This window comes from Fundulus heteroclitus, chromosome 11 (genome assembly GCF_011125445.2).
Source record: "Fundulus heteroclitus isolate FHET01 chromosome 11, MU-UCD_Fhet_4.1, whole genome shotgun sequence".
Lineage (NCBI taxonomy): Eukaryota > Metazoa > Chordata > Actinopteri > Cyprinodontiformes > Fundulidae > Fundulus > Fundulus heteroclitus.
Genome location: NC_046371.1, coordinates 4584550 through 4611600, shown reverse-complemented (window position 1 = coordinate 4611600; position 27051 = coordinate 4584550). Strand labels below are relative to the sequence as shown.

The 27051-nt window shown below is 37.9% G+C and overlaps 1 protein-coding gene across 2 annotated transcripts in view; it reads right to left on the bottom strand.

Annotated features, from left to right (window-relative positions):
• The window catches only part of arhgef12b (Rho guanine nucleotide exchange factor (GEF) 12b), a 75974-nt gene that overhangs the window by 10332 nt on the left and 38591 nt on the right, over nucleotides 1-27051 (bottom strand). For both annotated transcript variants that reach the window (XM_036142762.1, XM_036142763.1), the window contains exons 9-30: nucleotides 24425-24517; nucleotides 24229-24339; nucleotides 22877-22975; nucleotides 22746-22788; nucleotides 21397-21502; nucleotides 21184-21321; nucleotides 21070-21102; nucleotides 19308-19422; nucleotides 19078-19183; nucleotides 16772-16984; nucleotides 16366-16513; nucleotides 15007-15158; nucleotides 13988-14134; nucleotides 12289-12374; nucleotides 8264-8389; nucleotides 8041-8155; nucleotides 7553-7653; nucleotides 6241-6318; nucleotides 5095-5170; nucleotides 4798-4965; nucleotides 228-315; nucleotides 65-145 (exon numbers count right to left, since the gene is read on the bottom strand). In XM_036142762.1, the coding sequence (XP_035998655.1) occupies nucleotides 65-145; nucleotides 228-315; nucleotides 4798-4965; nucleotides 5095-5170; nucleotides 6241-6318; nucleotides 7553-7653; nucleotides 8041-8155; nucleotides 8264-8389; nucleotides 12289-12374; nucleotides 13988-14134; nucleotides 15007-15158; nucleotides 16366-16513; nucleotides 16772-16984; nucleotides 19078-19183; nucleotides 19308-19422; nucleotides 21070-21102; nucleotides 21184-21321; nucleotides 21397-21502; nucleotides 22746-22788; nucleotides 22877-22975; nucleotides 24229-24339; nucleotides 24425-24517 (2423 nt within the window). The remainder of the gene's footprint in view (nucleotides 1-64; nucleotides 146-227; nucleotides 316-4797; nucleotides 4966-5094; nucleotides 5171-6240; nucleotides 6319-7552; nucleotides 7654-8040; nucleotides 8156-8263; nucleotides 8390-12288; nucleotides 12375-13987; nucleotides 14135-15006; nucleotides 15159-16365; nucleotides 16514-16771; nucleotides 16985-19077; nucleotides 19184-19307; nucleotides 19423-21069; nucleotides 21103-21183; nucleotides 21322-21396; nucleotides 21503-22745; nucleotides 22789-22876; nucleotides 22976-24228; nucleotides 24340-24424; nucleotides 24518-27051) is intronic.

Here is a 27051-nt window from a genome sequence, read left to right as displayed (position 1 = left end):
CACGCGCTGTGAGCCTCACACGGACACGGCGGTGGAGCGTCGTGGCGGGCATCGGCGGACTCACTCTGACTGAGCCGGGGGCCGGATGACGTGGTGAGGTTTGGCCTTCATGGCGTCGGCACACTGCGTGATCAGAAACTGCCACCTGGATGGACAGAGGTGACCCGGGTGACCAGGTGAGACGGGCGAACGCCACGCAGCAAGCTTCGTGTGGGCAAAACACTCACGTTCTCCTGTCGGACACCGTCTGAGCCATCAGCTCGTACATCTGGACGCCGTTCTCGGACATGGACAGGACGAAGAAGGCCTTGTTCTCTGAAGAGGACAGTTGGTTACTGAGGAGCAAATCTGCCTGCAGGAATTATGCTTTGGTGACAAAAAGTACGTTTTGACAATAAGACACAACTCATTTGGGACATAAACGGTGCCAGGGCCGGCCCGAGGCACAAGCGAACTAAGCGGCTGCTTGGGGCCCCCCTGGCCATCTTTTTTTTTTTTTTTTTTTACAATTAAATAACCTAAACAAGTGATATAAATGAATGAATGAATGATGATGAAATAATTTATTTAATATGTTTTGTGACAGTTTGCATTCAGAAGTTTTAATAAAATCGTTTATTTATTTATTTTGTATTAATACATAACCTCACTGTATTTGATTATAATATGCCCTATAACATTATAGCGTGACATTTGTGTCAATGATCTTCTAGCATAGGTGATTCTGCGTGTTGGGAGGGAGGGCCCCCTAATAAAATTTCGCTTAGAGCCCCCAAGAGGCTCGGGCCGGCACTGAACTGGGTACAACAATCACACTTTATAGCTTAAATAAAGTCAGTGGATCTGCCTGGAAAGGTGTGTAACTGTGGTAATGGTATGAAGCAGTGTTTCGCTCTTTGCCCACAGAATGCTGTAACTATAAATCGATGGTTTAAAGGTATATCGCCACGTTATATTCTTAAAAAGACCAAAAAACGTTGGATCATGATAAAATAAGGTTATATACACCAAGCTTCCATCCTGATAATGTTTTGATGGTCCTTTATGTGGATAAATAGCCCCACAATGGGCACAATGAACAAAAATAAACAGACGTGGCGCCATCTAGTGACAGTATCACAAAACTGTCATAATGCCGGTGTGCCTAATTTATAAATCAAAATTAAATAATGACAAACCAAGCCTGACCCTCTGCAATGCCTCACAGTAAAGCAGCGTGATTAAAAACCAACGTTATTAATTAAATAAACTGATCTACAGCAACTTTAAGAGCCTCATATCAGAACATTTACTCACATCAGTCAACTCTGCGTCACATCTGAGCCTCGGCAGGTTTAGTATCTGCTTCAGTAAACACCAACGTTCAGACTGGATTCCTAGAGACTTTCCAGGCTTTTCCCTCCAGGAATAATATTTCTTTATAAAAATTTTTCCACTGGATCTTACACCATTTTTTATTGTTTCGCTGGGAGATGCTAATAGCCATTAGCCGCTTCCTTGTTTAACCCCTGCTGCGCATGCGCGGTACGTACTTACCGCTAATATTGTAAATAAACACAAACTAACACGCCAGCAGGACCTGATGATCTTTCATAAAAACTTTGAATGCAATCAGAGTGAGCCACTGACGAATAAATAAAAAAAAGTCAAATAATGTGGCTATGCACCTTTAAGATTTCAACACTGAAATTCACCATAAAGTCTGAGCTTTAGACTATTTTAAACTGATGTGTCTGACTTAAAATGTTGAAGAAATTCAACTAGCTTCAAATGTTTACTATGTTCCTTCCACCAAACACCATTTAAAAATTCCTGGTAAATAAGAGAGTACCATGTCTCCTTTTTTTCTGGGGTAACTTTCTACGCTTGTAATTATTTTTAACGCTGCTCAATGCAACGACAGGTGGTGGTTTAATGAAACCAGAAAACTACCCTGGTTCCACAAAAAAAGGTTCTTGGAGTGGAAAACAAAGCTAAAGCTAATGTTGCTAAGCTCTTATGTTGTGATCCATTTGCGGTTGGAAATCCGGGCTTCCGATCGGAAAAATCAGCTGTAATGGCCGCTATAGTCGGACTTTCCCCTCGGAAAGTCAGAGAAATCTTTTAAGGACGATTGTTGGATCCAACATGACAGCTCCTTGCATCAACAACAGTGAGCTGTGATAAAAAATATTATTTTACAAGACACCGTTGTTAAGAGTGCGTCTAAAATCCATATTACATGGGTAACTCTGAACGCATGTGGAAAAGTACAGCCTAAAAGACATTTATAATGGGTACTACGAACAAAACGACAGCTTTCCTAGCCGCTATTTTCATTTTCTGAGGCAAATGGAATGCAACATAAGTTCTTCTGTAGACATGAACTACCTCTGGCACCCTCCAGGGGGCGCCGCAGACTCCTCTCTAACATGAATTCCCACAGCCCACTGAGCTATATTATACACTGGAGTGCTAATAGCCGCTGTTAGAACGAGTCGCTTTGAAGCCACCAGCCGCCATATTGGTACTCCCTATTTCCCTCCAGTAACCAGGGAATATGTGCGCTACAGCATCGAATAACGAGGATTTTCTCATGTTCAGGGGGGGCTTAAGACTTTTAAAATGTCAAATGCCATATAGTTTTATGTTATGTTCTAAATAGGGCTGGGCAAGTTAACGCGTTAATTTCGCGTTAATTCATTACACTATTAACGGCGATATTTATTTTATCGCGCATTAACGCATGTTGCTCATATGCTTTCAGTCAGTGTCAGTCAGCAGGCGCGCTGACTGCAGCGCGCTGACTGCAGCGCGCTCTCACGGCAGCACTCTGGTGCTCCCCCTCCCCTCTCGTACATGGCTCAGCGGCGCCAGCCAATCAGCACGCAGGCTCAGCCTGGCCCGCCCACTCACCTCTCACACAAACTTAACAAAGAAACAGCTGAGAGAGACCGCAGCAGCGAAAAAACATGAACAGAGGAAGTAGCACCGTTTGGCTTTATTTTAATACCGTAAATGAAATCAAGCTGTATGTTTTGTAAAAAGCCGGTTCATTTCAGTGGAAACACAACAAATTTATCTAAGCACGTGAAAAAACATCAAAACGTCGAGCCCCAGAAACGGAGAGAGGAGACGAAACTTTTCTCATTGCCCCGACAGACCCACAGACGTCTCTGACTGAGGCGTTTCAGTCCTCCAGGGAACATCCAGGTAGATCAGTGGATGGATGGATGGATGGATGGATGGATGTTACTGGAGCCCACACATAACATGTAATTAAGACCTTGAAAGAACCCAGTACATATATTAAAAAGTGTTATTTAAGATAAGATAACATTAGCTAATCCTTTTTTTATCCCACGACGGGGAAATTTATAGGATTAAAGCAACAGGCAGGTGCACACAACACAGACAAAATTACATAAGGATTGAAATATATAAGAGGTGGATTAGCGAAAAAACACTGAACATAACATTATTATTATTATTATTATTATTATTATTATTATTATTATTTAATTGTAATAATAAAATAAAAACCACAAAACCCAAAAGGTCAACAGTTTCATGATACATCAAGCTTAGGGACTGGCTAATATACAGCAGGTCAAAAAAGGCCATATTTTGGCTGCAGTGCTTGCTGTTCTCCATCCATCCATCCATTTTCCAAACCGCTTCTCCCTCATGGGGTCGCGGGGGGTGCTGGTGCCTATCTCCAGCGTTCACTGGGCGAGAGGCGGGGTACACCCTGGACAGGTCGCCAGTCTGTCGCAGGGCAACACAGAGAGACAAACAGGACAAACAACCATTCACACACACCTAAGGACAATTTGGAGAAGCCAATTAACCTAACAGTCATGTTTTTGGTCTGTGGGAGGAAGCCGGAGTACCCGGAGAGAACCCACGCATGCACAGGGAGAACATGCAAACTCCATGCAGAAAGACCCAGGGGTGTACTCGAACCCAGGACCTTCTTGCTGCAAGGCAACAGCGCTACCCACTGCGCCACTGTGCAGCCCTTGCTGTTCTCTTATGAAGAAAAGATCAAGTAGTGCACTAAATTCAATAGATGGGTTGAAAATATCCAGTATAAAATAAGTGCTACAAATGTTACAACACTTTTGTTCATATGGCAGCAGAACATTAAAATAAAAGTGCTCTTTACACTACTTTTGAATTCATTCTTGGAGTTTGTAAATACAATGCGATTAATCGCGATTAATCGCGATTAATCAGGGCGATTAATCGCGATTAAATATTTTAATCGTTGCCCAGCCCTAGTTCTAAAACTATCAAGTAATGAGAAAGTCATGTGCTGAAATATTTTGCATTTTATTTAGTTATTTATATATATATATATATATATATAACATTTATAAATATATAAATAACAATATACAAAAACATATATTAACATATATACATATACACATACTTACTATATACATATATATATACTTACTATATATATATATATATATATATATATATATATATATATATATATATATATATATATATATATATATATATATATTTAATAAGAATAACATGTAAAATATTTCAGCACCTAATTTCCTAGTAGTTGATAGTGTTAGTACATCCACTGACTGTAGAATTACCTGTGAAACGTTTTCACTCAGCCAGAAAACTGCTTGTTATAGCAACCAAATCCTATGGGATTCTGTGAGAGTAGGGAGTAGCAAGATGGCGGCCAGTGACTTCAGTTTTTCGGCAAAATCAGCACTCCAGTGTATAATATAGCTCAGTGCCACAGCCTTGGCACAAAGTTAGAGGCATTTAGAGGTGACTTACCAGTTGCTACAGGGCGAACCAGGACGGTGCTGAGCTTGATGACGGGGCTGAAGCTGTGCTTGGCGTCCTGAACGCTCGTCATGTTCTTGCCGTGAAACTTCAGAACCAGACGCTCATCCTGTTTCTGAAGTAAAACCATGATGTCCTCCAAGAGAAGCGTGTAAAGCTCTGAAAGGACAGCATGGAATCTCATTTGCATTAATACGTTTTTCACGTTCTGTCTTCTGTGACAAATATTTTTAAATCTAACTAGAGCTTAACGTGTATTTTTCTTGAACGTTTGATGCGTTTATTTACCAATTGTCTTGTCTTTATTGACTTTCCAGGAGAGGGGACCCTCATGTACCATCGCTCTCTTGGTCAGATCCAGATTCTGGAAAAAAAAAAAAACCTGTTCATTGTAGTTATTTCCTTGACAGTTAATTGATCAAATGATCAATTAAACAACCGTGCTTTATGATTAGACCTTTAGTTTTTATAAAGAAATGGAAAGTAAGCACCAACGTAGAACCAAAATGCCTGTTCTGTCTGATCGTGGACATTTCTATATTGGGCCATTTTGGCATCATGAAGTCATTAAAAGGCCCGTTTGCACCTGTATAGATGATACTTTTGATTTCATAATTTCATTTCAGTTCACATAAAAATTCACAGTAACATAAAAGTAGCACCTTAGTCCCAGTTTATACAGTTTGTCTGCAAAAAAAGTTCATGTTAGGGTGAGTTACAGTTTAAACTAAAAATTCTGCATCACTTCCTCTCTTTTTGGAAATTTCTGGGTTGTTTTAATCATGTGTTGTGGGAAAACTGACATCTAGTGGCAGGATGCTGTTACTACATGGTATAAAAAAAAATCAGTGAGTTTGACACGTGTGGTCTAGAAGATCTGATTTGTCTAATTTGATGTTTTTGTAGAAACAAGGTGATAAATGTATGTAGAATAGATACAACCTATTTAAAAGGTCTTCATATCAACAGTATATTTAAAACAAATCGGTATCAATCCTCTGAAAGTCATTAGGACAGGAGAGTAAGCTCCACAGTGGGGCCAAGTGAAAGGATCCTGTTCAGGTTGGTTCATAAACAGTTCAACAGATGCGTGTTTATGACTGATTATGAGGTAGAGTATGATGATTTCTACTGGTTGGTTGGTGCCTGCTACCTTTAAAATTGAACCATGAAGCTAATTGAACATATAGGAAGATAACACAAATAACTGGGGAGGAAATGTAAATTTAATAATTTTGAACCGTCAGCTTCTCTTCCATGAATGAAAACGGACCCTAAAAATAATATGTACTGTAAACCATGAAAGGGCCCAAGATAGAGCCTTGTGGAACTTCACAACTAGGTTGAGACCACGGAGAAACCACAAAAGACTTCTTCATGGCTAAAAATCCATCAATATTTAAAGTTTCACCTATTCATTAAAAGGTTTCGTACCCTCAGCTCCAGGATCACAGGGTTTTCACACTGTTTCAGAGACGAGACGTCTAGTCTTCGCTGATACTCCACTAGCCTCTGTTGAGAAAAAAAAATTTAATTATTAAACTCTTTCCCATGGAGAATCAAGTATCACTACGGGTACAGCGTCTAACTTTACATAAAATAAGGTCCTCACTCACGCTGCAGTGTTTCTCATCCTCCTCCTCCCCATTGACCTAAAGAAGCTGTTCTCTCACTGGGACAGCGCGACTAAATTCTGCCACAAGTGTCGAGACGCGTGTTTTTTCTGTGTACCTTCCAAGCTGCAGTCTGAAGCTGATTAATAATAGCTGGTTTTAAGTTTTGAGATGTGTGTAACATTTGTTACCACTGTGTTGTTTTTAATCATGTAAATGGAGGAAGAAAGAACAATATCGGCTTCAAGAATCGCCCCCCCCAAAAAAAAAAAAAAAAAAAAAAAAAAAAAAAAAATCGGCAGGATATATAGGGTATGTTTGGACGATAATTCAATTACAATATATATCAATTGATAGCCGTATATTGGTGATAGAAAAAAGGGTCAATAAAAAGTTCAATAGAACTAGTTTCCCTTCATTTTGTATTCTAGCCTATCATGTAGGTTAATATTACCATCAGTAAATCCTCCCAACCAATCACAATGCAGATCCAGGAAGCTCCGCCCCCTTCAAAGGGTTCAGAGATTATGTGTTCTTTTTTCTTTTTTTAAAAACTTAAAGTTTTGGTAAAAAGTCGGTTGAATAAAGGTTTGAGTTTGAATTCAGTGTTTGCGTGTATCAGTGTCTAAAAATAGGTAATTAAGCAAGAGCATAAAATGGCCAGAGGTGCACTTAAAATATATGTTGTTGATTGTTGATATCGATGAATATGATTTCTATTTTATCAATATGCCTATTTTTCTAAATCGTCCAGCCCTAATATTGGGTATCGGTCGTATCGCCGTCAGTCTTAAAACACCTGTTTCTCTATTTCATAGCAAATGTACGTGTTTTATCCAGCTGTGCGCTTTACTTTATGACAACAAACAGCCTGAGAGCAAGACGTCGATTCTTTTAGTGAAACAAAAGTCCAGTTATTCTGGAACGGTCGACATTGGCTGGGGACCAGAAGTGAGACCAAAACACACAAATAAAGAAAAACACAAACGTGATTCAGTCAAAGCCAGATTAACCTCACGACTCAATTGATGTGAAAATATGACTTTTACTTTAAACAGTTATGAGACCCTTTGATAACAGATTAAACAACCGTTTATTATTGAACATCTTTCCTTATTTTTCGGCGTGTTCACCTGTTTGTTTTCAGCCTCCTTCACCGCCTGGTTGACGTGGTTGAGGATCTTTTTGCAGCACTCTTCGGCTCTCTTCACCTTCTGCCTCTCCTCACCATCCTCTGTAAAAAAAAAAAAAAATAATCAACAACACTGCAAAAACTGATCTAAAAATAAGTAAAATGTTCTTAAAGTTAGTGTATTTATCCTTGATTTGAGCAGGTAAATAAGATTATCTGCCAATGGAATTAGTATTTTGACCCCTTAAAATAAGATAATTAGACATCCTGCACTTGAAATAAGATGATTGAGATGAATCGTTCCTATTCTAAGTGCAAAATTCTTATTCCATTGGCAGATCATCTTATTTACCTGTTAAAATCAAGGACAAATACACACATTTTAAGAACATTTTACTTATTTCTAGTTCCGTTTTTGCAGTAAACAACTTCACAAGGAACCAAAATGTTAAAGTTCCCCTTTAAACATGCATAAAGTCAGACTCCTACCTGTGTATTTTGCTATATTGTCCAGTAGGAGTGGGTATTTGGTCACTCTTTGCATTTCCACAGGAATGATGTCTTTCAGCTGCAGTCTGCGGCACAAGCGGTTGCTCTCAGCTTCCTGAAAATTAAAAAACATCTGAAGTGACTTCAAAGTCGTCCATTGCGAAACAAACGGGAGAATAATTCAGTTAATTTCTGTTTGGTCGGAGGTAAACTCTGAGCCGACCTGCACGAACACGTTGAACCGCTGGTCCTTCTTCTGCCTGGTCTTGATGAGCTCCAGCGCAGACGGCTGGTTGCTGCAGAACGTTCCCACCGCCCGTTTGATCTTCTCCTCTTCCTCCTCGCTGAACTGAGAAATCACGTTCAAATCATTTGACGTGGCTGCATTTTATCCTGATATCATTTGAGATCTCAGCTGTTTCTGCTAAACCTTGGAATAACACATTAAGAGGAACAACACCGTCACAACTAAGGGTCCATTCATACCCTACGTTTGGCCTACACGTCCGTATTTCTGTCCGTACGTTCTATCCGTTGACTCCTTCATATCTCCGTCCGTTGAGGTGCGCAATAACCGATATGTCCTCTAGGTGGCAGTGCTGGGCGCCAATGATTCGTCATTGATCAAACATGGCGACAGTCCAACACGTGATTTTGTTGTATTTGCTCCGTAAGTAAACTTTTTGTTTGTCCCTGTGCCCCGGACACGACACATCATATATGTGTGGGTAGTTGCGGACAAGCTCCGCAAGTCGTTCCTCGAGTCCCGCCATTGTTTAAAGCCCAGAATTATAACCTCCTTCGTGATTTTGTTGACATTTTGTACTACAAACTCAATAGCGCCCCCACCGTTTCCAGTAGTGTTGCTCCGTATTGATCCGTTTCGTCCGTAATCGTAAGCTCCCAATTTTCGTGTCAAAATACGGACCAAATCGACGGTTAGAACATATGAAACACTCCACACGTATCCGTCTTTTACGTGAGGTATGAATGGGCCTTAAGTGGGAAAAGCCTGGACTGTCCCAGAAGTTGCTTTGATGGAGATTTGACATTAGTTTACAGGACTTTGTACATAAATTCCACAACTTAAAGGTCACTTTTTTCAGGAAGTAAAGGTTACTTTCATATAACTTAGGTGTTACTTTCCTGAATTTACACATAGAGGAGGAGGCCTTAGGTTCCAACTCTCAAAAACTTACAACACAGCTATAAGATTAATTCCAGCCAATCATCACCTTAACTCTCACCCTCATTCAGGTGATTAAAACATTGTTCCTTTAAGCCAGGCCAATAACAACCCTAACGATTCCTCGTTACAGAGAAGTGGACCAGTTTCGGTTCAGTCTGCTGGCTTAATGGCTTTAACGACCACCCATTACTAAGGGGTGGACCTGTTTCTGTTGAATCTGCATGTTATTTAAGCCATTACAAGGCCTTTGTTGGGCAGTAGTATAAAGCTTGGTACTCCACATTACTCCAGACTTTTTGAATTGAGAAAGCTTCCTAGAGAGGAAGAGAAATGTCTTCAAACTACGGAAAACAAGTCCAGTTGCTTTGTTTTTTTACTTTTTTTGGAATGACCATGACCTGGATGACTGAGAATCTTCACCAGCGAATTTACACATTGTTTCAAACACTCTGTACTTTGGAGAGTTTATAGGCTACGTTCTCTGGAACATACATGTTACATTCTGGACCTTACACATTGTTTCCAGAACTTACAAAAGCACTTCCCAGGAACGTAAATTACTATCCTTAAACGAAAACGTCACATTCCCTGAACGTACCGGGTCGTTTCCAGATTTCAGAAGTTACTTTCCCGCTTATTTAGGGAACCTTCCAGAGCTGAAAAGTCACTTTAATCAAAGTCATATTTAAGAAGTAAAAGTTTACGTTCTGAAAGGTTAAAATGATGCAACCCCTGGATCTTAAATGTGACTTACACTGAATTTATTTGGTACTTTCTCTGAACCCAGAGGTTATCTTCCACATATTAAAAGGCCCGTTTTCAATGTGGTGGCATTTTGTCTAAAATCTAAAGGTTACTTCTTGAAACAAGGAGATTTTTTTTTCTTTTGCAGACTATAAATGCTATCCATCAAACCATAATATGTTTTTTTTACACTTTGTCTGGTAGGTTTCTCCAATTAATATTTACTTGAGGTGTAAGGGTATAAACCAATTTGGTAAGTATACAGATTCTAGGTGCATTTTCAGTAAAGCTACGCTTTAATCAAGAAAAATAAAAAAAATTTGGGAAGCAGCTCCAATTTCTGAAACAGATTTGATTTTGTTCTAGTGGAGGCTTAATTAGATTTTGTTATTGAATGGATAAAGAATAATATAAACAGGCATAACCGACACCTGGACAGATTATACAACAATATAAATACTGCACTGCAAAAATGGATCTAAGAATAAGTAAAATATTCTTAAAGTTAGTGTATTTCTCCTTGATTTGTGCAGGTAAATAAGATTATCTGCCAAAGGAATGAGTATTTTGACCCCTAAAATAAGATAATTAGACATCCTGGACTTGAAATAAGATGATGGAGATGAGTTGTTCCTATTTGAAGGGCAAAAATCTTATTCCATTGGCAAATCATCTTATTTACCTGCTCAAATCCAGGACAAATACACTAATTTTAAGAACATTTTACTTATTTTTAGTTTTTGCAGTGTGAAAATAGTCAGAGTGGATGTTTAGATATATATCTAAATAAGACTGAGCCCATTGTTGAGAATAAATCACTTTGGAGTTGTTTTGATATTTAGACAGCCTGGTGTCCCAGCTGTACCTGAATGCAGCACGAGCAGCTGTGGGGAAATCCCCTCTCATCAATGGAGGGACCTGATGTTTGGGCTGCAGGTTGCCATTTGGACCTCGGCTGATTTTTCTCCAGAACCAGGGATGTTTGCATGCAGTGATTCAGTTTCAGCGTAGAGCGACCCATTTACCTTCCTGCTGTTAGGAAACGCTGACCTACAGTTCTGGTCCGGTCCACCTTCCTTCCTCTACTGTAGCTGCATGACAAACCTGCATGTTCCCAGAGGTCAGTGATCGCTGGGAGTCTGTTCTGGTTGGTTCTGGTGTCGCTTTTTTAAAGCTTCCCTACAGAACGCTGCGCTGCTGCACTGAGTTCCCCCACAGAAACACCCTGAATGTGTTCAGGTAGAAAAAGTTGCTGTTTTTATTTGGTACACGTGGTACCTAACCGGCAGGGCGGTACCGGCTGTTTTCGGTAGCAATACATGGACCGTTACACCCGTAGTATTTACAGTGAAGTCTCATTTTTAACACATTCAATTTAATTCAATTGTATTTATATAGCGGCGATTCCTCGCGACCCCATGAGGGATAAAGCGAGTAAGAAAATGGACGAATGGATGGATGGATAGCGCCAATTCATGACACACATCATCTCAAGGCTCTTTCCAAAGTAAAATTCAATCAGATCCTCCAGGTTGGTGAGAAAGTTTCCTCTCTAAGGAAACCCAGCAGGTTGCATCAAGTCTCTCCAAGCAGCATTCACTCCTCCTGAAAGAGCGTAGAGCCACAGTGGACAGTCGTCTGCATTGTTGATGGCTTTGCAGCACACTGCAAAAACAGATCTAAAAATAAGTAAAATGTTCTTAAAGTTAGTGTATTTATCCTTGATTTGAGCAGGTAAATAAGATTATTTGCCAATGGAATGAGTATTTTGACCCCTAAAATAAGATAATTAGACATCCTGCACTTGAAATAAGATGATGGAGATGAGTTGTTCCTATTTTAAGTGCAAAAATCTTGTTCCATTGGCAAATCATCTTATTTACCTGCTCAAATCAAGGACAAATACACACATTTTAAGAACATTTTACTTATTTTAAGTTCCGTTTTTGCAGTGCAATCCCTCATACTGAGCATGCATGAAGCGACAGTGGAGAGGAAAACTCCCCTTTAACAGGGAGGAGAACCTCCACCAGAACCAGGCTCAGTGTGAATGCTTATCTGCCTCGACCCACTGGGGGTTACATAAAGCTAAGAAATTAAAAAACATCTTAAATATGAATTGTAAGAGAATAAAGACAAAAAAGACAAAAGAAAAAGAAGAAATTCTACAAGAGAAAAACAGTTTTTAACCAATATTGCAGAGAATATCATAGCAACAGGTAGTGTCTGAGATTTCTGATCATTTCACATTAAAAGTTGCCTTAAAGGAAAAATGATCTTTAACATAATGTAACATGGATGGAGGCCAGTCTTACCCACGCCAAGAGATCATCTCCAATCTGACCAATCACAGAGGTCTCACTCCTCTTCCTGATGGCGGTCATTTGCTCTGTTATGGAAACTGTAACACACAGCGACAGGCGAGCCTCATTGTTATGGGTGGCATCTTTATCGGCAAAACGTTAATGTCAATGTCAACTTTATTTATAAAGCACTTTAAAAACAGGCTGTAACGCCACCAACGTGCTGTACAGCTTTAATAAAAACACCAATGAACTAAGCACATTTGAATGAAACACAATAAATAAGAACAAGTAGGACAGATAGTTTACAAAATCAGACCTTATTTAAATGCCAAGGAATATAAATGAGTTTTCAGGAGGGATTTAAAATGTTCCACACTTTGGGCAGCCAATGCAGAGAAGGCAACACTGGGGTGATGTGTTGCAGTCAGGAGTTGAGCTGCAGCGTTTTGAATCATTTGGAGACGCTGTAGAAAGGATTGATCCACGTTTTTATATAATGAGGTGCAGTAATGAAAACATGGATCATTTTCTCAAAGACTTTAGTGCAGAAGCTAGATTTCCCCTTTGCTAGAAGGCACAGATTAAAGAAGCTTGATTTCACAACGTAACTTATCTAACTTCAAACAACTATCATAAATTACAACAAATATTCCTAACAGTAGGTTGATATAAAAGGGTCTATGGACCCAAGAAATTCATTAGGTTTACTAATTAGGCTCTTTTGTCCAAACATTATAACTTGAGTTTTATTTTTTATTCAAGTGAAGAAAGTTTTTGGTCCATCCATGATCTAACTTCCACTAAACAGCTTGTTAAAGACTGTAGGGAAGTTTTATTTTTAAACTTCTTCAGGGGCATGTATATTTGTACGTCGTCTAAAAAGAGGTGAAAAGAGATGTCACAATTTCTTAAAATGTGTCCAAGAGGCAACAGGTACAATATAAATAAAAAAAATTTAAATTAAATAAAAAAAAATTATTTACCTGCTCAAATCGAGGATAAATACACTAACGTCAAGAAAATCTGAATTACTTTCAGCTCCCTTTTTACAGTGTGCAACAAGAGAGGACAAGAAATTAGAGCGATTAGGTGTGGTTTAAAACTATTACATTGTTACATTTTATCCACCCTGTATTGAAATTGAGCTCGACCTTTCATTTGTTTAAATTATCTAATTAAGGCTGTATAACATACACTGCAAAAACATAACTAAAATAAGTAATATTCTCTTAAAATAAGTGTATCTGTCCTTGATCTGAGCAGGTAAATAATATGATCTGCCAATGGAATAAGATTTTTGCAGTTAAAATAGGATCAACTCATCTCCATCATCTTTATTCAAGTGTAGGATGTCTAATTATCTTATTTTAGGGGTCAAAATACTCATCCCATTGGCAGATAATATTATTTACCTACTGGAATCTAGGACAAAAACACACATTTTAAGAACATTCTACTTATTTTAGATCCGTTTTTGCTGTGTAGCATTTAAGTAACAACTTAAATGAATAATATGATTCACAATTAGGTAATGAAGCCCAGGATAACATAAAGCACTGAACGTTTAAGCTGTACAGGCACCGCAGAAAACAACAAGAGTCACAAGATTCACATGTTTTTAAAGGCTGTGGATGTTTCTCAGCGAGTGCAGCTGCTGATTTCAGCCCTGCGTCACCAGAGAGCCTCTAATGTAATGCGGTGACATTACCATGCAGCTGAATGATTTCCTCCAGGTTAATGAAGATGTGCTTGATGTCGTCAGGCGGAAGGATGCCGTGTCTGTTCAGCCTCTGGCAGAAGATGCAGTCCAGGACGCGCAGCATGCGCAGGTGAGCCCGCTCCGTGTAGAACAGCTCTAAGAGACGGAAACATGAACCCAGTTTGGTTACAGGCTGCGTTTCTGCAGAGCTGGAGATCAGGGATGCGCTGATATCAACATCCAACGTTAATATTGCTGTTATTTGACTTTATTACATAACTAAAATAAACATTCCATGTTATAAAAATGGGAAATAATTAATGAGAAGGGGTAGAAAGAAGAAACTTTCTTATATACACTGCAAAAACTGAACTAAAAATAAGTAAAATTTTCTTAAAATTAGTGTATCTGTCCTTGACTTGAGGAGCTAAATAAGATGATTTGCCAATGGAATAAGATTTTTGCACTTAAAATGAGAACAACTCATGTCCATCATCTTACTTCAAGTGCAGTGTATCTAATTATCTTATTTTAGGGGTCAAAATACTCATTCCATTGGCAGATAATATTATTATAACAAAAACTCAAATTTTAAGATCATTTTACTTATTTAAGGTCTGTTTTTGCAGTATAGTTGCCTCTCTCTCCTTGCTTACTCACAGAACCAGTACCGATCTGGTACACTGCAAAAACAGATCTAAAAATAGGTAAAATGTTGTGTATTTGTCCTTAATTTGAGCAGGTAAATAAGATTATCTGCCAATAGAATGACTATTTTGACCCCTAAAATAAGAAAATTAGACATCCATCACTTGAAATAAGATGATTGAGATGAATTGTTCCCATTTTAAGTGCAAAATTCTTATTCCATTGGCAGATCATATTTTCCTGCTCAAATCAAGGACAAACACACACATTTTAAGAACATTGTACTTATTTCCAGTTCAGTTTATGCAGTGTAAAACGTAACGATACCAACGTTAGTGCCCAAATATCGAGCGTCCCTGCAGGAAATGATGTCGCCTCACCATTGATGACTTCCTGCCGCTTGATTTCCTTTGAAGTGAGACTCGCCAAGACGCCTCGGCTGACGAGTCTCTGCCAGTTCAGGGGGTCCTCCTCGCTCTCCACCTCTCCTGCCTGGTCGTCCTCGCTTTGGATGTCAGACTGAACCTCCATCCTATTGCCGGTCAGAAACGATTTTAAAAATCCCTTTTCAAGAAATAGATTTGTATACAAACTATTTAAACTCATTTTATTGAAACAGACTTCTGCTATGAAGAAGTATTATAACCTTACTGATTACTACCAGACCTGTAAAAAAATAAATAAAAAAAATCACAAAATCACTTAAATAGGACCTGTTTAACAACAGGAAGTAGGCTAAATGATCTCAAATAGCGTCACATCACGCACCGACCAAAAGGAATACAGGTGAGAAACTAAATAAATTACATCTACTGCTTTGAAAAGGCTTGCAAAGCCATTTCTCAGGCTTTGGGACTTCTATGGAGTTAATTTTGTTCCATTATTGTTGCAGGCACACGTTTTGTAAAAGAAAGTTTTGAAAAAAAAATGCAATTCAGTGATGAAATTTTGAAATTGAGAGTAACTTTACAGTTTTCTCAGGGTTTTATTTTTTCAAAAAGTTATTTTATATATTATTTTTTAAAATTCTTCCCCTCAAATTTTTTACAGATTTTATATTTTCAATTTTTATTTTTTCAAAGTTCTCTTTTTCAGATCGGGTTTTAAGAATTGCATTCTTTTCAAATTGCGTTTTACAGATTACATTCTAATCTGGGGCTTTCCTCTGGAGTGAGGAGCGAAGACGCATTTCTATTGGTTTAAATGGACGTTTTCATCGGTCAATATGCGCGTTAAGAGCGAGAAGTGAAGAGAATATAATCTGTAAAACGCAATTTGAAAAAAATTCAATCCGTAAAATTTTATCTGAAAGAGAAGTTTGAAAAAATAAATAATTAAAATATAAAATCTGTAAAAAATTCAAGGAAATATAAACTTTCTTTATTCCTTAATAAATTAAATCATAATTTCAAAACAGATTTTTGTGTTTACTCAGGTTATCTTTGTCTGGTAAAAAAAAATAAAAATTGGAAAACATTTTTCACAGCGCTGAATGTCTAACAATTTAGGTCTTTTGGTTTGTGAATTCAATCATAAAAACATGTTTGAAGTTAACCTATTTCTTGCGTATTTAACATTATTTGTTCACAATCATAGACATTTTCTTTTTCAAAAGTTTCCTCGGAGCCGAAGCCAAACACCATCTTCATGTTAAAAGCTTAAATTCAAAAGAATAAAAATGGCGAGGTTCAAAAACTACAGCAAGAGCGGTTCGGGGGTAAAACCCGAGGCTTATTTACCTGAAGGCGTCCTGGTCGTCCTCTCGGTGGTCCAGATTGGACGGGCCGAAGTCAAACTGGGTGCTGGTCGGACTGGAGAGGCCGTCCTGGTGTTCTCCAGACTGCAGACCATCGCTGAGTCTTGGCTGGACGCAGAACGGAGAAACACCTGAAGAGCAAAGAGTTTGTTTTAAAAAATATCACGTTTGTAGCTTTTCTACGCGCTGCTTCTGCGTTTCAGCTCGTCTTTTTTTGTTAAATAAAATCACAGTTTGTCATTAACAAGAGATAATTAACTTAATTTTCATACTGACTCAGTTTAAGGACAACGTGAGTTTTTGTTACGTCTGGAACTGTAAATTACTTTTATAGGATACTGCAGACTTCCTGAACCCGCCGGTGAAAAATAAAAAACGTTAAATCTTACTGGAGTCCGTCTCCTGGCCGGTGGAGTCAGACGAGCCGGGACCCAGGGAGCCGGCGGAGACAACGGACTGGCTGCTGGTGTCCGATCCCTGGCTCAGCTGGTTCGCTCGGCTTCTTCCAGAGTTGGTGGCGGGATGGTCGACCGGTTCTGGGATGACGAAGGCCGGCTGAGGCTTCGGGGAGCGCTGCTTATTCAGCTCCACAGCTTTACCCACTGAACACACAATAATAATAATAAAAAACACGCAAAGAGCAAAGCATTTGTGTTTATTAATAGTTACATTCAACGAGGCCAATGAAGAGATGTCAAATAATTACCGGCACATTTCATTGATTGTTCGTTATTTAGAGCTAGAAATAAACAGACGGATGACCTAACATTTACAGGATGCAGATTTCTAAGCTCTGCTTTTAAAACTAACAATGTAAAATATTATAAAACAATAGACATGTAAGCTTTTACTTAATTGGTTAAAATTAAAAATAAATCAATTAATTCTAAATATATCCTCAAATAATTTAATAAATACATTAGTAAATAAACTAAATAAATACATAATAAGATAAATCTGCAATTCGCTGTTTAAGTCCAACAAATGTGTTGTTATTACAAACTCAATGAGTGCTTAATTTTAAGCGGTTGGGATTTCTTAATTGACCAAGGATAATCATGAATATATTTTCCATGAACAGATCAGCTGTATACCACTCATAACCCCATTTATGACAATTAAATAACGACAATAAAAAATAAGTAACCTGAAATAGTTTACCATAAGAATCAACTTAAATAGTTAACATTGAAGTTAAATAAATTATTTAATAAATACACCATAATTACTTTTTATAATTTTGACCTGTTTGTTATTTTAAAATAATGTATTTAATACTTTACAATTATTATTATTATTATTATTATTATTATTATTATTATTATTATTATTATTATTATTATTATTATTATTATTATAGCTTCTGGTCTGAGGTGCATCATGAAGTAATTTCATATGACAAATTTGTCTCTAACGCAGAGAACAGCCATTAAATACATTCACATTTAAGGAGAAAATATTCATCTTCACTTTGATTTTCTATTCATCAGTAAATGAAAAGGATTAGCTACTACTTATATTTTCTCTGCTGGGTCTAAAATAGTAACCTGACTCCGCCAGATAGATTTGCTCCGCATATCCATCTGGAAACCTTCCGTTGAAGTAACTTTGGGAAGGGGCGAAAATACTGGTTAGCTGATTGGCCTATGTTGGTGATAGACGGGCCAAATAAACCAATCAGATTCGGCGTCGCTCTGTTACGAGCGACGACGAAAACACAACCACAAGCCAAGCTACTCTTGCTGCTGCAGGTAAAGGCTCGTTAGCTCAGCAAAGAAATACTCTGTAATTCCGATAAAACTTGCTCGATAGCCACGCTAACGCTAGTTTCATCGGCTGAAGCCGCCATGTTCTTTAGACTGAACTGACGCGCTTCCCGTTGCGTCACACCTCAACCCGCCTCAAAGCCAACGCTGATTGGACGTTCGTTTGGTGAACGGCTCCAAATTTTCTTTAACGGAGGGTAGCCAGACTGATCTGCGAGTGAAACCTTGAAAGCTCGCGAGATCAGGATGGTCTCACGAGGCTACTAAAATAGCTAACAAGTCCCAGATTCAGAATAATTAGTTAAAGTGTCCCTCTCCTCTCACAAATTAGCCTCATAACTTTATGAGAAAAAAGCAACAACAGGTAGGTTTCTTCTCTCAGCTTTCTTAAATATAATTGATTAGAAGTACTGTATTTTTCAGAATATGAGTCAAAAATGCATCATAAAGAGGAAAAAAAAACATATATAAGTCGCACCGGACTATACGCATTTATTTAGACATTTCACACAATCCAAGATTAAAAACTGACATTTAATCTGGTAAACTAACTTATTAATTAACACAGCTGCATTCACAGCTGGCTGAATTATACGGAACATCCCTGGGAGGATGAATGGAGGAAATTAGCATAACGTTACGCTGAATGTTGGCAAAATGATGCTGAAATTAGACCGTGTTTTAGTTTTCACAAGCCTTGAGCGCCCTCTTGTGGCTGTAGACGGTAATGTTTACTCCTTGGTCCATGCTGGTCTATATGAGTCACCATTTAAATTTGGTGACCAAACTATTAAAAAAAGTGCGACTTACAAATCCTTTTATCAATATTGTGATTGAATTTTCGTTTTCTATTTCTGCTGATTTTCTGCCCCCACCCCGGTGTGAGCACCTGAAACAGGCGTTGATGAGTAAACGGGAGTTTGCCTCACCTGAGGTTGAGTCCACTCTGCTCGGACGCCGCTGAGGAACAAGGATGTTCGAGAACCGAGACCTCTTTAACTTTTCGTCACCATCCTTTTCAGGCTTGGTACCTCTCTAATTGCAAAAAACAAAAAAAACAAAAAATGGGGAGAATAGAACATCAGATGAAAGGGGGAATTTACTGGCTTCCTGCAGAATAGGGAAAATTACGAGAATAAGGAGGAAAAAGGGGCTGCACCTTAATTTTGAGCAGGAAATTCATGCGTGCACGTTTTTGTTCCAGACTGCGAGGCTCTTTTACTTTCACCCCCAGGTGCTTCATATAGGTCAGAATCACATACTGCATAGTTTGCCTGCACGAATTAAATAGAAAACAATTTTTTTAGATGACATAAAAAGAAAAACATTTGCACCCTTGCATTCAAATGTTTCAGATCATTAGTCAAAAATAAAGCTGATGTAAACGATGATTTTATCAATAAGTTCACATTTGTTTCGATTAAACTTCACTTGTTTCGGTTACACACCCAGGCCTGATTAACACTAGAACAGAAAATGGACATCGAACCCTTCTGACAACATGAAGTAGGCTAAAACATCTTAAAAAGCAACACATCATGTCCAAATCTAATCCTCCTGGTGCGCAACCATCCACTGAGCTGACTCTAAAATGTTGTTTTATTTGTTTGAAATTACATTATTTTAAAAAAAAAGCATAAAAATGTGTTTATTTTACATAAAGTTAAGCTGAACTCTGAATCTTCTAGTTCAAAGGTCCGTACTAGTAGCCCTTCGTATGACACAAAACCAATGAAGTAGCTCTCAGCTTTAAAAATGATGGAGATGAGTTGTTCTTATTTTAAGTGAAAAATCTCATTCCATTGGCAAATAATCTTATTTACCTACTCAAATCAAGGACAAATACAATGATTTCAAGACAATTTGACTTATTTTTAGTTTTGTTTTTTGCAGTGTATAAGTTTGAAGGTCTATTCCTTTATTTCACAAAGGGCCTGGCTGATTTAATTACCTTTTTTCTATTAATGAATTAAATCACAATTGAAAAGCAGTTTCTTAAATGTCCTCAGATTATTATGGTATTAAAGTATATTTGACGATTTCAACCATTTAAGGGTGATGAAAAAGCAAAAATAGAAGAAGTCTGAATAGTTTTGGTGATAGACTGCTGCATCCTAGATGCTCTAAGGAGCGTTTCTGCAGGTCCTTCCTCCCAGCTGCTGCTAGACTTTATAATCTGCTGCTCACAACAGACTCAATAATTGTTTACATCATTGTAATCGTTGCACAGGTTCTGATCCAACCATTAATTGTTTACACTGTTCCCCAGATACTAAGGTAACCTTAGCTACTTAGGGATGCTGCTGCACTATTTTGCACATTGCATATTGTAGCATTGTGTTTTATTTAAATAGGCTGCAGTTTATTTCATTTTATCTTCGACTGTTAGAGTTTCTTTAGAGCTAATTTTAGATTAGACTAGTTTATTCTTTTTTCATCACTAATAATTGTGTGTAATTGTCGGAGTGTTTCTTACTGTCACTCCCGAATTTCTTATTCTTAAAAGTTTTGCTTCCCCACTAATTTCTCTAAACTTTTCGTTAAGCAGACTAACGGAACTTGAATGCAATTAAAGGTGCTTTTGATTCACAGCACTGTAGGCCAACAACTAGAAACCAGGTCCAGTCCTGGATGAAGATTTTGTCTCAGTAGTACAAAGAAATAAAATAGACTAAACTTCACTACATTAGTACTTTAGGATTTTATGACACGCAGGAAGGTTAACACAAAAGTATCTAAAACAGGCACAATGTCATCAGATTACATATTTCCTGAGCAACAAGGCAAAACTTTACACCATAAAATTGGAAATTAGAAAACAGAACTGAAACTTTTTAAAAACAACTTCTCAACAGATTTATCCGACTGTCCAGCAGCCGACTGATGGTGATGAACGTAAAGAAGAAAGTCCCTCTTCTCACCACTTCTCCTCTTCTGAGGACTGAGTCGTCGGCCTGCAACAACACGCACACGTTACCATCGGCAGATAAAGGAGTGGCCTGTTTTTTTTCCCGTTTATGCGCTCAGCCACTCACAGGATGTCCTCAATCTTGGTGAGGATGTGTTCGGCACAGGAGCATTCCTTCTCCAGCGCCGGCTGGTCTTTCCCTCGCTCCGAGTCCAGCCTGGACAGCTCGTCTTCGGCCAGCGTCAGACCCATGCTGCGCTTCTGCCTGCACGCACAGACCCCCGGTTCAATTCCCGCTCGCAGACTCAGAAAACCTGAGAATGTGTCCGCGGGCCGTTACCTGAAGTCCTCCAGGTTCTTATTGAGGTCCGACAGAAGGGAGTCCTGTAACACCTGAGTGTACTGTTTACACAGCTCCTCTGGGATCAGCTCCAGCCTCCGCTTCTCTAAAACAAACAAAAAACAGTCAACAGTAATTTACGCTCACTGAACGCACCGGTGAGGTAAAAAAAATAAAAAAACGTTTAGTAAAAGAATGCACTGATCCAATGCAAAGAAGACATATTAAGGTAAAGTTAGCATTAGAGGCAGGTTCCATGAAGCCAAAATTTATACTGCAGGATTAAATATGTGCTCTTCTTTGTGTTCAAGCATCATTAAATCATCCTGCACACCACTTTTGGAAATGTCCTGCATTAATTATGGAGGGACAAAAAAAAAAATCCAATAAATAATAATTACTTTGTTAAATAAAAATAATAATAATTATATATATATATATATATATATATATATATATATATATATATATATATATATATATATATATATATATATATATATATATGTACACAAACACACACACACACACACATTTAAATAAAATATTTTGCAATAAACATAAATCATTAAAAAATGCACTGATCCAATGCAAAGAAGACATGTTAAATTAAAATTAGCATTAGAGGCAGGTTCCACAAAGCCAAAATTTAGTGGAGGGCCAAAAGAGTACAAATCCAATAAATAATATTTACTTTGTTAAATAAAAAAAAAAAAAAATAAAAAAAAATAAAAAAAAAAATATATATATATATATATATATATAAGCAACCATTTTGCATTAAACATAAAGCAATAAAAAATGCACTGATCCAATGCAAAGAAGACATATTAAATTAAAATTAGCATTGAAGAAAACAGTTAATTCATGATTTACAAAGGGGGGTAATAACCTTTTGACATAGGGGCAGGTTAGTTTGCATGTTTACCTTCCCTTTAATTAATGAAATCATCATCATTAGAAAACTGCACTTTGACGAAACATATTTCAAATTTTGTTTTAATATATGTTACATTTTCTTTACAGGACATTATTTGTGCTTATTGGGCAATAATTGACGTGCAGTCACAGCCACACAGTTACCTGAAAAAGACTGAAACTGTATATAGTCTTTTATCATCACTTATATCATTATCACACAATACAATACATTGTGATTAAATTATAAGTCCATTTCGCCCACCCCTAATCTGAAACATTTACCAGAAAAACATTTAACAAAAGTAAAAAAAAAAAAAGGAAAAAGAAAAAACAGAAGGAACTCTATAAGATGGTACCTACTTTATTATAAATCTATAAAAATCTTTAAAATAGAATCATAGATACATGATAATATTTTGGCCTCTTACCAAATTCTGCTGCAATTGTTTCAGGAACTGGTACTTTCAGATTCTGGAAAATACAAAAACATAAAAGAGTAAGAATTACGTCCGCAAAATAGGGAAAGAATCGAGAAAATGAAGCGGAAATTCAAACTTACTGCTGTTTTATCTAAGAAGAGGGAGTGGAACTCCATAAAGAAACGACGACTTTCCTTGGAGCTGGTCTGCTTGTGCATTTCAGCGTAGAGATAACAAAGCTGAACAGAGGAAGAAACGCTCCTTAAGTTTTATTTTATTCTATTTTGTAGTTGACACATCAAAATAACCAACAATAATGGTCGCCCCCCCAGGACTCTATATAAGGAACACTCTCTATTGTAAACTTTGACATTTTCAAGTGTTTTCTTATCAAACACTTCCTCTTTTCTAAAAACAGTTGTTATAACGGAAAAAAAAACATTTATTTATATTTAAAATGTATACATGGAGAGCAAAGTGGAGCTGAAATTGAATTCCTTGTTTCTTTTTTCATATATATATATATATATATATCTATATATCTATATATATATATATATATATATATATATATATATATCTATATCTATATCTATATCTATATCTATATATATATATATATATATATATATATATATATATATATATATATATATATACACACACACACTTTGCACTAAACATATTACGGTATTAATTTCATAATTTCTTATTTCCCGTGCTAAAGTCTGACATAAATTAGAACTGTTCACATGGCATCAAATGAACCCCAGCCTTTGGTTAAACTCCACACCACTTTGTATAAATCAGTGTTATTGGGTAAGTAAATGTATAATTGGCAGCACATTTCTATGAAATACTGAAATTAATTCAAATTATTAAAGAAAAATTAAAGAAAATACTAATATAAAACTTAACATGGAATAAATACAAATCATATGATTTTTTTCACATTTACGTAAGTATTTAATACACTATTCAAGGTCTGTATTTACAGTTTTGTTAAAAAAATTATTACACAACTAAGTGTTAATTTATCAACTCGTTTATTGAACTGTGGCCCTTTAAATTTTTCATAGTCAACATATTGACATTGTCAATGTATTATTTAATATTATATAGAAAGAAACCTAATATTAATACAATAAGTCAGCAATACAAATTCTTTATCAAGTTCCTTGAAACTTTCTTTCTTTCTTGAGACCCAACAAGTAACAAGACATTATTTATAAAACATCATATTACAAATAGTTTAATTATATTTCCATATAATTGTGGAATGCTTTAGAAATGCTTTCAGGGATTAAATTACAACAATAACATGTAGAAAATCACTAGTTTATCCTTTAGAAATTTCTAAATTAGTTAGATTACCTTTTAATATAGCACCCCTGTATGTCCTGATTTTATTGTTTAATAATATAATTATTATTAACAAATAATTGCACTGTTAAATTACAGGAAAGGCAGTGATCTGCGTTGGCGTGCGTACCAGAGGAGCAGGCTCAAACTGCGACACCACATGATGAAGGAAGACCGCCAGATGAGCCGGTCGGGACTTGAGCAAGTCGATACTCTGAAAACAGCTGAACTCGCCATTAATCTGAGGATGGAAATCCGTTTAGCAGATAATTACGATGTGGCTCACTTTCTCTGAGGAGTAAACGCAGCTGTTAACCAAACTCTACCTGTTGATACACAAACTCATCGTCCTCCGCTCCGATTATCTGGGGGTTTATGGTGTACGGAGGACTCGCTGCAGACGACTGAAGACTGGAGTCCTAATTGACACACAATTAAAGATTTTAAACACAAGATCGTTAACATTTGAGGTTTCAATTGGAAAAGCAGAAAAATGTTCGCAGCTCTAATCAGAGGTTTTGCAGAAACCTCAAAGGCTTCGTTCACACTGCAGGTTTTGATGCTCTGTAGTTCCAAAGACAATAGGTCTGCTGGTGGTTCCTAGAGTCTCTAAAAGTAGAATGGGAGGCAGATCCTTTAGCTATCAGGCTCCTCTCCTGTGGAACCAACTCCCAGTTTTGGTCCATGAGGCAGACACCCCGTCTACTTTTAAGACTAATCTTAAAACTTTCCTTTTTGACAAAGCTTCTAGTCAGAGTGGCTCGTGTTACCCTGAGCTACCTTTATAGTTTTACTCCTATAGGCTTAGGCTGCTGGAGGATATCAGGGTCTAATTCTCTCACTCTATAGAGTTCTACTGTTCTTCAATTATGCATTATGTGTCTATTTGTTTTTGTTATTATTTCAAGTAAACGGCTACCTCCGTTTGGCTGACGTCACTTCCTGTTTGCGGTAAGGCGTATTGTATCACTTCCTGTTTTCACTGCGTGAGCAACGGTTTGTTGCTCCAGATTCTCTCGCTTTTATCTTTAATCTCTTTGCTGTAACATCTGTTTCTAACACATAAGCACTTTTAAAACATTTTCTGTTGCTGCACATCACGCTTGGGAACTCCTCGTGTTTCACGGTTTGCTCTCTTGGCGTGGTAGAAGGGCGCTAGCCTAGCTTTAGCCTAGCCTAGCTTTAGCTCCACAATGGCTTCCTCTCCTACTATTACTTCAGCTTCTCCGTCTCTAAGTCTCCCCTTATCTCCTGCTCTCTGTGTCAGATGTTTAGCTATTCCTCTGCCTCCTTTAGTGATAATGGTACTTGTAATAAATGTAGTGTTTTTGTAGCTTTGGAGGCGAGGGTGTCAGAATTAGAGTCCCGGCTCCGTGCTATGGAAAGACCAGCTGATAGCCGCCCCTCTGCTAGCGCGGAGCCACATAGACCTAGCGTTAGTTCACTTAGTGGTCCTCCAGAAGTACCCGAGCAGCCGGGTAAGCAGGCCGGCTGGGTGACAGTTCGTAGGAAGCATAGCTCTAGATTTCAGCCCCCAGTTCACCACCAACCCGTCTGCGTTTCAAACAAATTTTCCCCACTCAGCGACACACCCGCTGAGAAGCCGATCCTGGTTATTGGGAGCTCAATAGTCAGAAACGTGGCACTAGAGACACCAGGGACCATAGTTAAATGCCTGCCAGGGGCCAGAACGGGCGACATAGAATCTTACCTAAAACTGCTGGCTAAGGATAAGCGTAAATACAGTAAGATTGTTATTCACGCTGGCGGTAATGACACCCGATCACGCCGATCGGAGGTCACTAAAGTTGGTGTTGCTTCGGTGTGTGAGTTTGCTAAAGCAATGTCGGACTCCGTAATTTTCTCTGGTACCCTGCCTGATTTGACCAGTGATGACATGTTTAGCCGCATGTCATCATTCAACCGCTGGTTGTCTAGGTGGTGTCCTGAAAACGACGTGGGCTACATTGATAACTGGAGAACTTTCTGGGGAAAACCTGGTCTGATCCGGAGAGACGGCATCCATCCTACTTTGGATGGTGCAGCTCTTCTTTCTAGAAATCTGGCCGGATTTATTAGTCCTTTACGTTAGTATAAATGAGTCAACTCCCTCCAATTATTCAAATTTCCACATTCCCAGATCTGTGGGAAGAGGAGGAGGAGTGGCAACCATCTTTCAGTCTGATTTATTAATTAGTCCCAAGCCAATTAATAACTACAGTTCTTTTGAACATTTAACCCTCAGTTTCCCTCATCCAAACTGCAAAGCAATAAAACCTCTTCTGTTTGTTGTTTTGTATCGTCCACCAGGCCCTTACACTCAGTTTTTGGATGAGTTGTCAGATTTCTTATCTGATTTGGTGTTAAATACTGATAAGGCTATTATAGTGGGTGATTTTAACATCCATCTTGACACAGAATGTGATAACCTTAGTGTAGCCTTTAAAACTATCCTAGATTCAATTGGTTTTGCTCAAAATGTGCATAAACCAACGCACTCTTGGCTCCATACTTTAGACCTTGTGCTGACATATGGCATTGATTGTGAAGAATTAACAGTATTTCCTCACAACCCTGTCCTATCTGATCATTTTTTAATAACATTTGAGTTTAATCTAACTGAGTTCTCCACCCCCAAAAGAGGGTTCCATTATAGTAGATCTTTATCGGATAATGCTGTATCAAAACTTAAAGAGTCTGTCCCCTTTTTAATATCCTCCGTATTGCAGAAATGCCCTGTAGATGGCAGCAATGTTGTTTCTTCCAATTCACAAATAGATGTCTTTGTAAACGGTATGACTTCGTCATTGCGTTCTGCATTAGACAATGTAGCTCCCTTGAAAAAGAAGGTGATTATTCACAGGAAGCTGGCTCCTTGGTTTAATTCAGAGCTGCGTTCCTTGAAGCACAATGTTAGGAAATTGGAGAGAAAATGGCGCTCTACACACCAAGA